This window comes from Arvicanthis niloticus, chromosome 4 (assembly GCF_011762505.2).
Source record: "Arvicanthis niloticus isolate mArvNil1 chromosome 4, mArvNil1.pat.X, whole genome shotgun sequence".
NCBI classification, from domain to species: Eukaryota; Metazoa; Chordata; class Mammalia; order Rodentia; family Muridae; genus Arvicanthis; species Arvicanthis niloticus.
In genome coordinates this window covers 118,820,776-118,831,280 of record NC_047661.1, presented here as the reverse complement: position 1 = coordinate 118,831,280, position 10,505 = coordinate 118,820,776, and the positions used below count along the sequence as shown (strand labels likewise).

The 10,505-nt window shown below is 39.8% G+C and overlaps 1 protein-coding gene across 1 annotated transcript; it reads left to right on the top strand.

Annotated features, from left to right (window-relative positions):
* The first annotated feature begins 664 nt into the window (after window positions 1–664).
* Window positions 665–10,205, top strand: LOC117707454 (guanylate-binding protein 1-like). The gene is made up of 10 exons (XM_076933468.1): window positions 665–854; window positions 3,573–3,700; window positions 4,415–4,619; window positions 5,156–5,398; window positions 6,156–6,436; window positions 6,980–7,192; window positions 7,882–7,984; window positions 8,278–8,471; window positions 9,614–9,707; window positions 10,132–10,205. Exons 1-10 carry the CDS (start codon window positions 665–667, stop codon window positions 10,203–10,205), a joined length of 1,725 nt encoding a protein of 574 aa, XP_076789583.1.
* The last annotated feature ends 300 nt before the right edge of the window (window positions 10,206–10,505 follow it).

Below are 10,505 nucleotides of genomic sequence, written 5' to 3'. Positions count from 1 at the left end.
TGCCGCCTACCTCTCATACAGCCCAATCTCTGAGCTTTATACAAATGTAATGGGATGATATCCCACTACAGGAATTAATATTTGCTATTCATAAAAACACACCAATTCAGATATTTTCTGACTGTCTGGAGTTTAAACTTCAAATACTTCCAGCCTAAAAGCAGACTTTCATATATTGAATATGTTTACTTTGGAGAAGACATTCTTTAGATTTTTTAAATTGGAGTTATAAGGCTGATAATAAAAATAAAATCTGTTCTATTTGTACTTAATAATTGTGACTGAACTTGTTACCTGGACATGTAATGAAAAATCAACACAGAATCTGTACTTCTTAGATAATCATTAGTCTGTGTTCTGTGAAAGCTGTATAAATAATGATGTAATCTGATCGCTAGTCAGTCAGAGTTACAAGAGTCTCCTGACCACCACACCTATATCACTCCACTCTTACTGTCTCCTTATCTGCTATCTCAGGCTACCCTGTCAATGGGCCAGTGCTGGTCCCCCAGCTTTTAACTTCCTAACATAATACATATTTTCACTCACCTAGTTTAACAGATATAAAACTGTAGAGAATTTTATTTTTTTCCCTTCTGGGTGATAAAGACTAGTTCTAATTAATCCCACTTTTTGTCTTGCAGGCAGGAGACAACTCTGAAAAATGGCCCCAGAGACTCACATGCCAGACCCCATGTGCCTCATTGAGAATGTGAAAGGGCAACTGAGAGCCAATCAGAAAGCTCTGGAGATCCTGTCCACCATCACACAGCCTGTGGTGGTGGTGGCAATTGTGGGCCTCTATCGCACAGGCAAATCCTACCTGATGAACAGGCTGGCTGGGAAGAGAACAGGTGAGTGCCACCAACAAAGCTATACTGGGTCCCCTTTGTCTGTCACATCTTCAGCTTCTAGCATGAGAGTGTGAAGAACATAATATGTTGAGTTGTTTGTTTATTTGTTGTTTGTCTTTGAGACAGAGTCCTACAATCTTTGAACTCATGATCTTCTTGCTTCAGCCTCCACAGTGCCCGGGCTATTGGCATGCACCATCACAAGTGCCTCATAGTTTTCCTATTAAAAATATAAATCATTCCATTTCTAGATGAAAGCAGTAATATAAATTGCTAATTTATATACTAATAAACTTTAACACATTATTAAGATGTTTATATAAACTGGTATTTAAATGTAAAAGTTATAATCTACATTGTGTGAAGTTGTTTTTTGTATTATTTTAAAATATCTAACATAAAATTTACAACTATTGTCAAATACACAGTTTTGCCATAGTAAGTAAATTTATATTTTTGTGTAACTATCACCCCCATCTCTCTCTAGAACTATCTCATTTACCCCAGAGAAATGGAATCCATCAGTTGCCCAACTCCTACCATTATCTGAAATTCTGTGTTTATAAATTTAACTGCAATGGAAAAAAAAACCAAACAAGTGAAATCATTGTACGTGTCTCTTTGTAACTAGCTTCTTTCACTTAGCACAATAGTGTCAAGATTTAACATTACTAGAACATGTATCACGTTTTCTTCCTTTGTAGGGCTCAGTAATCATATGGGTATAATGATTTTGTTATCCATATATCTATACACAAAAACTTTCAGCTGCTATAACTAATGCTAATATGAACTTGGATGTAAAATCTTTTTGAGTTAATGCAATTATTTTATGTTGTATTCTGCTTAATGCTGTGATCAAATACCTGAGTGAAACAACTGTAGAAAGAAAGACTTAGCCGGGCGCGGTGGCGCACGCCTGTAGTCCCAGCTACTCGGGAGGCTGAGACAGGAGGATCGCTTGAGTCCAGGAGTTCTGGGCTGTAGTGCGCTATGCCGATCGGGTGTCCGCACTAAGTTCGGCATCAATATGGTGACCTCCCGGGAGCGGGGGACCACCAGGTTGCCTAAGGAGGGGTGAACAGGCTCAGGTCGGAAAGAAAGACTTATATTGACTCACAATTAAAGGGCTATCAGTTCATTACAGCAAGGAAGACTCGACACACTAGCTTCACCCATGGTGGCTGAAGCTTATTGGATTGTTTACATCACATCCAGGCAACAAGAAGTACAAAACCCAAGTTAGGGTCACTATTAGCCATCAAAGATCTTCTTCATCCAGCCTACCTCTGTTGTGGGAAATATTAAAAAAATGCAATTCACACTATGCTGGCAGGCCCCAGTGGGCTGGCCAGCCAGGCACTGGCTGGACTGTTCTCATCTTGTGGAGACTCTCTGACTCAGAGCTCCGAAATCTCTTCACCTAGCTTGCTAAGTTTCCAATGATGTATCACTACCACCCCAACACCATGCTTCCCATGGCCTTTTGGGGGTGTACTTTTTGCACCCATCCTTTGCCACCATACTTTTCTTTCTGGAACCCAGTTGAGCCACCTCATGAAGGAAAACACCACACAAACTTTGTTCAAAATCAATGGTAACTAAGTTGCTGGGCACAGCAACTTACTAATCTTGCTCATTAATCTTGTAAGCCATATGAAATCTAAATCGTCTGGTGGCAAATCCTGGCACTATCTAAACTGGGGGACACTTGTAGCTATATCTTTTCCTCTTGCTGTCCCTGTCTTAAAGCCTGTATCTTTCTCTTGCCTCTTCTCTTCCTTTCTCTGACCAGAAGTCCCATCTACTTCTCTAGTGATTAGTTTTTTTTTTTATTCATTAGAAGGGTCACATGAAATCCTGAGTCCTTGATTCACTCCTCATCCCAACCAGACTCTCTTAGAGCAGCTGAATTAACATCAAAATATAACAGCATCAGGGATATCCACAATATACTTCTGCCAGCAAATCTTCACTTTCTAAAGGTCCATACTTCCAAAAATTGGTGCTACCCACTGGGGACCAAGTATTAAAACATATGAACATATGGGAGACATTTAACACACAAACTACAACATTATGTGTCTAGGCCCTACTGGCTCATGGCTATCTCAGAATGAAAAATCCATTGACTTAAATTTCAAAAGTTCTCATAGTCTAAACTTCTTATAGCATATAAAAGTTTAATGTTTTTTCTGAGATTCAAGGCAAACTTTTAGTTGTGATCCCCAGGGAAATTAAAACACTAGTTACATGCTTCTAATATGTGACAGCACAAAATAAACATTCTCATTCTGAAGAGATAAATAGGTCAGAAGAAGAGACTATACCAAAATAAGAATAAAGCCCAGGCAAAAACCAGGCTGAACTCCACACCCAACATCAGAACAGGTGGAGGCTTCATAACCATATAGTTCATGTCAGGCTGGTTCCAGTCAGTGTTGATAGCTTTTCTCAGGGGATGCCACACAGTCCAGGTATCTCCTGCATCCTGGGTCTCTACTGCAACTTATGTTTTACTTTCATTGCATTCCTTACAGGAAATCAACTGTTTCTGCCACCTTGATGCAAGGCTTGATGAATGTGTGCCTCATGCATGATATATGACTGTTGAAATTTTGGTTGCAATTATTTGCCCTGGCCTTTAGTGTGCTAACTTTATATCAATATCTTGAAATACCTGCTACTAACTATATTCCTCTCTTCTATGCTTTGCAGGCTTCTCTCTGGGCTCCACTGTGCAGTCTCACACCAAAGGCATCTGGATGTGGTGTATGCCTCATCCCAGGAAAGCAGACCACACCCTAGTTCTGCTTGACACTGAGGGCCTGGGAGATGTGGAGAAAGTAAGAATAGAGGGGTCACTTTGCAGATTATCTCCTGATCTCTTGTATTAGATAGATTTTAATTCCATTTTATTTTTATTTACCTGATGGGGGCCTAAGTTTAGCTACCAGAGTTGAGGAAAAAATTTTACAAGATGGATCACAGATGAGTTACATACACATTGTTTACAAGACAAACAACAAGTGGCAAGTGGCACTACTAAGAATCATTATTAACAAACATGCATAAAATTACCTATATCTTTGCATAGTTTTATTTGAATTTGGATGTCTTGAATAGGTCATAAATATTGCATAAGATTTTCTAATTGTTCTAGAAACATTCTAGGTGATCATACTTTGTTACAGATGACCTGAAAAGTTACATAAAGCAAACATACCCATTTATGTTCTGACTTGCAGAGTGACAACCAGAATGACTGCTGGATCTTTGCCCTGACTATACTTCTAAGCAGTACCTTTGTCTACAACAGCATGGGAGCCATCAACCAGCAGGCCATGGACCAGCTACAGTATCCTTTTTTAGCACAGAGCATAAACACACACACACACACACACACACACACACACACAAGAAGAGGGGCATGCTAAGGACCATGTCATACACCCACCAATCAGTTGATAACTGGGTCAGAAGAAAGCAACCCAGGGTATGGGAGGGAATAGATGAGATCAGAGTGAGAATTTGGAGCCTGTTCATCTCCTCTTCCTTAGCTTCTTAGATATGTGACAGAGCTGACAGACCGGATCAGAACAGCATCCTCACCTCATAGTAATGACGTTGAGGCTTCAGCTGAGTTTGTGAGCTTCTTCCCTGACTTCGTGTGGACTCTGAGGGATGTGACCATAAGCCTGGAAGCAGATGGACAAACGCTCACAGCAGATGAGTACCTCGAGAATTCCCTGAAGCTCAAGCAAGGTACCTGAATTGTTTATTGGAAAATAGGCAGGATAATATCAGACATTTTTCATGTTTTAATATTCCCTCTTTTACTTTTTGTTTCTAGATTATTTCTAAATATAGTTCCTGGTATCTGTCTCAATATGTTAATTTCAATTATAGTGTTCCCTGATGTGGGAGGCAAATCCATTCTGTTCTGTGGGTTTTGATCTCTTTCTTAGGTCATGTAGAGATGCACACTGCCAAAAACTTGGAGTAGAAGGAACTTTTATTGGGAGAAACCCATAAGTTACACATGAACATAATTCTAGCTCTTTGGCTATAGCTCCTGGTCCATTTATCTGTCTATCTATCTATTTTTCTATATTTATATCTATATACCTATATATCTGTATCTGTATCTCTCTCTCTCTCTCTCTCTCTCTATATATATATATATATATATAGTGCCAGTGAAGAAGATAAAAATTACAACCTGCCTCGACTCTGTATTCGAAAGTTCTCTCTCTATATATATATGTTCATATCCATATCTATATATTTACTTTCACTAGGTGCCAGTGAAGAAGATAAAAATTACAACCTGCCTCGACTCTGTATTCGAAAGTTCTTCCCCAAGAAGAAATGTTTTGTCTTCTATCCACCCACTGACTGGAAGAAGCTCTCTGAGCTGGAGAGCCTGCATGACGATGAGTTGGATTCTGACTTTGTGAAACAGGCAGAAGATTTCCGTTCCTTCATCTTCAGCTCTTCTAAGGTTAAAACTCTGCCAGGAGGCATCAAGGTCAATGGAGCTCGTGAGTTTCCTGTTCAGTTCTTACTGAAAGCTTTAGAGAGAATTTTACACTGTTTGGTGGTAAATAACAACCACCTGCTTTTTTTTTTTTTTTTTTTTTTTTTTTTTTGTCTTTCGAGACAGGGTTTCTCTGTGTAGCCATGGCTGTCCTGGAACTCACTCTGTAGACCAGGCTGGCCTCCAACTCAGAAATCCACCTGCCTCTGTCTCCCAAGTGCTGGGATTAAAGGTGTGCGCCACCACTGCCCAGCCACCTGCTTCATTTTTGACAGTTCCCCCCCCCCAAATTCCAGATATCCTCAAGTAATACTTAAATTTTGATGTAAAAAATTCACTATTTTTAAAAAGTTTATTTATATCAAAGCAAAGAGATTCTATCCATATCATTTCCTTACTAATCTAGACTTACACTGCTCAATTAGCAAACAAAGACACATATATGACTATTTTGTTTAAATGTAAGTTGATCTTAAAGGATATAGATTCAATGCACATGCCCATATTTTGAAAGCTAACTAGCTATATAAGGCTAATACCTATGGATACGGAGAGTCACAGATTTAAAACATTTTATTTGCCTTAATGTTCCTCTGGAAAATACTGAGGTTGGCAAAGTTGGAAGTATGAAATTGCTAACAGGCTTCTGGTTAACATTTGTGCTATTGAAGGGTATACTGATTGTGGATATGCTCAGAACTACAAAATATGGATGCTACGTCACTCTAAATGAAATATCATTACCTGTTTTTTAAATGTAGGACTAGCGAAACTGGTGCTCACATACATCAATGCCATCAGAAGTGGGTATCTGCCCTGCATGGAAAACGCAGTCCTGGCCTTGGCCAAGATAGAGAACTCAGCAGCATTACAAAAGGCCATCATCCACTATGACCAGCAGATGAGCCAGAGTGTGCAGCTCCCCACAGAGACCCTCCAGGAGCTGCTGGACCTGCATAGGACCTGTGAGAGAGAGGCCATGGAAATTTTCCTTAGGACTTCCTTTAAAGATGAAGATCATTCATTTAAAAAAGATTTACTGGTAAATTTATGGCAAGTTTAAATAGATAGGGACTGTGAAATTCAGAAATCTATGAGGAAATGCTGGGCATTTATTTTGAGAAGCACTTGCTAATAGATGGTGACAGTCATCTGTTGATAATTGTTACAAAGGCCTTTCTCATTATGGACTCAAATTTCAAAGTTTTTGAAATATACAAATTTATAGTCTCATTGTAATTACACAGATGTAAGAGTTGATTGGAGGTCCCAAGTTCATGTCTCCTGTCATCATACTGGTTTACTGTCAAACTAAACAAAAGTAAAGAAACCTGGCCAGAAAGACACTGTATCACACATATTCCCTTTACAGTGATGACAGAATTGCTTTGAATTGAACCCATTTCAATCATGTGTTGTAAAAATAGCTGTGACAATGCTTAATAGCTTTCAGACAAAGAAAAGGCTTCATGAGAGAGTCCAGGGTGAGAGGAAGGATGAGGCTTTTCATAGAGAATTACTTCAGGTTCTGGGATAAAAGTGAGATTCTTGTTACTCTATTTTGCTCCCCGTTTTTGGATTAAAGGCTCAACTAGATAAGAAGTGGACTGGCATCTGTAATGAGAATATGAAAGTGTCATCTGCTCGTTGCTCAGAGTTACTTCGAGGTATCTTCAGCCCTCTGGAAGAAGCAGTGACAAAGGGCGCTTATTCTCAGCCAGGAGGATATCTTCTCTTTGTTGAGAAGAGAGACGAGCTGAAGAAAAGGTATCTTCAGGAACCCAAGAAGGGGATACAGGTAAACAAGCTTTATTTATCAATGCTGACAGGCTACTGGCTTTTTGGCTTGAAACACCTTTGTGACCAGATGGACTCATGGATATTGGGTTTTATATGAGCATCACTCAACAAATTACCAAGGGAGTCTATTAATGATACCAGATATGTACACGTGCTTATCAGAGGCAGTGCATTCAAATAACATGAATTATGAGGTAACTCACTCTGGGTTATAGCTGGATATTTGTTTTGCAGAGTACAGAAGTGCAATGGTGGTTGCTTAAGTAGAAATGATACTTTATGTTTAGGCTTCAAGCTAGCTTTAACAGAAACAGGATATAAGAATGCAAACAAGGTCATCTCTTCTTCTTGTCAGGTGTTACCCCTGCCTTCAATTCACTCCTTTCTTCCTCTGTTTAGAGTCTTCGAATTTGCCTTCCTCATGTCATCATTCTTGAGCATCTTTAAGCCACATAGAGCCACAGTTCTAGTGTCTCCAATAATGGACATCATTCTCCATTTGAATGGCAGCAACTCTCTGTTTCCATGTCTCTATAATTTCTTACAAGATCCAGAAAGTTTGATGATTGCTTTGGTGGCAGATGTGACAAGGAGACTTGAGCTCCAACACTGAAGGAGGGCAGAGACAGACAGAAATAAACACTTGCACCATTTCCTTCTATTAACCTGTGTTTTTGGGACCCTAAGGCTGAAGAGATTCTGCAGGCATACTTGCAGTCCAATGCAGCTATGGCTGAGGCACTTCTACACAGAGACCAGGCTCTCACAGTAATGCAAAAGGAGCTTGAAGGTGAGAATTGACCCAGGAAACTCTGTGTACTCTCTCTTAAAATTTTCAACATTCTCCACTAAATCAGTTATCATTAAATCAGAACAAGAAGACCAAGGTTGTCATGACTTCTGCAGCCATTGCTGAGCTTGGCAGATGCACTCATCAACACCATGGTTTACTCAAAGAACAAACAGTCCTGTTATGATTCCCTCTATAAAGTCCCACAGCTTGCTTTTCAGAAGTCACCATTAATCTCAAGGAGAGAGATTATAGTGAAAAGGTACTTACTTTTCTTCCTTTTTCCTCTTCAGTGGAACAAGCAAAAGCTGAGTCTGCACAGGCTACTGTAAAAATGTTGGAGGAAATGGAAAAGAAGCATGCACAGATGATGAAGGAGAAAGAAAGGTGTCATCAGGAACGAGTAAGGCAGTTGACTGAGACGATGGAGAGGGAGAGAGCTCAGTTAGTGGAGGAGCAAGAGAGGATTCTGACCCTTAAACTGCAGGTATTGAACTGTCTATCTCAGCTTCATCACCCACTGTCCTTAGCTGAAGGCACAGTGTAGGGCTAAATTTCACAGAACATCATAATCTCCTTTAATTTAATGAACTATTAATCCAAATTCAATCCACTTCATTAATCATTGCAGAAACTCATCCTGCCTGGACCATTAAAACATCTAAGATCTTGCAATTCTGTAGGGCTGTTTATCTGAGGGACTCAAGGCTTTCTTGTCTTTGCCTTGATAGTAATGATAGTGGCTTCCCTTGTCAGCTGTTGTACCAAGGACAGGTTCAGGTTGACTTTTCTTTCCTTCTTCTGTCCTTCCTTCCTTCCTTCCTTCCTTCCTTCCTTCCTTCCTTCCTTCTGTTCTCCCTCCCTCCCTCTCTCTCTCCCTGCCTCCCTCTCTGTCTCTCTCTTTCTTTATTCTTTGATTTTTTTTTACAGTCCAGACTTTACCATCCTCCCAGTCCACCCTTCAACTGTTTCACATCTGATACCTCCTCCTTCCTTCTCAAAGAGAGTGTCCCCAAGCCCACCCCACCAGACCACACCACTCCCTGGTCTCTCAAGGGTTAGGTAAATCTTCTCTGACTGAGTCCAGACGAGGCATTCCTCTGCTGTATATGTGTTGGGGACCTCATATCAGCTGGTGTATACTTCCTGCTTGATGGCTCAGTGTCTGAGAGATCACAGGGGGGCCAGGTTAGTTGAGACTGCTGGTCTTTCTATAGGGTCACCCTCCTTCTCAGCTTCTTCCAGTTTTTCTCTAATTCAACTACAGGGGTGACCAGCTTCTGTCCATTGATTGGGTATTGGTTGTCATTGACTTTTCTAATGTTAATGTTCCCCCAGGTAAAAGTAAACCTCTGAATAGACTAATATAGTCTGGTTAATTGCAATACTGGGTTGTCAATATTTAGGCCAGCAAATTCCCCTTTATTCTCTCTCTCTCTCTCTCTCTCTCTCTCTCTCTCTCTCTCTCTCTCTCTCTCTCCATGTGTGTTAAATAATGGAGCCTATAAAAGGGAGTTCTAGATAAAAGACTGCAAGTTACAATGACCACAGCCTATCTCAGAAGGCCAACATTAAGAACAACATTCATCTTGTTATTCTTGCAGCTTTATTACTCAATTTTCTTCTTAGGAACAGGAACAACTGCTCAAAGAGGGGTTGAAAGAGGAGAGTAGAATGCTGCAAAATGAGATTCAGCTTATGGAGAAAAGAAACAAGGAAAAAGGTACTTTGTCTACATCTTATCATAATTCATGAATCCACAGAGTTTTCTCCTCTATAGGTGTGCTAGGGCATAGATTCAAGAGCAACTTGAGGGCATCAGGTGATTGTCAATAAATAACCTCTTGATGCTTGCATATCTTGTTATACACCAAGTTTATAAAGATGAAACCCAGGTAAGAAGAAAAAGAAAATGTATTACTATACACAGAACCTTCAGTGAAACTTCATCCCAAGTTGAAATGCACTTTTAATTTTATATGTGAGATGCCATTTAAGATAGGCAGTTGCCTGCCAGAGTCTGGCCTACTGCCTTATACATACCATATTCTAGACATCTTCAGACCAGAGTTTTTCCTCAGAACCTTGGGATGTAACTGGTGTGTTTTACAGAATAAGATGGGACTGAACAATGTCTTTGGGTGCAGCTCAGGATTACACCTACTCTGTCATCAATGGTTATAAGATAGATGTCCTCATCTTCTACCAGTTAGGACAGTAAGCTGGCTTTGATTATAGACTATATAAATTCTCAGTTGGGTTAAGACTATATGGTATGTAGCCAGTAATCCACTGCCAGAAGTATTTCTACATCTGGGGAGCAGTAAAAGTGTTAGTAGCCAAGGATTAGCATCTACTGAATAAAAAAGCCCTTTGGCTAAGTACCATCTCTTTCTGTTGTTTAATATATAGTAATAGTCAAAGAACAAGCAAGGCAATAAACAAAGTCCTGTGATATATACATATGTACATACATACATACATATCTATAACTATATATGTCTATCTATCTATCTATCTA

What these genes read in the sequence shown, in the direction of transcription:
- LOC117707454 (XM_076933468.1), top strand. Translation starts at nt 665, where the DNA reads ATGGCCCCAGAGACTCACATGCCAGACCCCATGTGCCTCATTGAGAAT. An exon ending in CATTTAAAAAAGATTTACTG is followed by an intron (nt 6,437 to 6,979) that starts GTAAATTTATGG and finishes TTTGGATTAAAG; the next exon opens with GCTCAACTAGATAAGAAGTG. An exon ending in TTCTGACCCTTAAACTGCAG is followed by an intron (nt 8,472 to 9,613) that starts GTATTGAACTGT and finishes TTTTCTTCTTAG; the next exon opens with GAACAGGAACAACTGCTCAA.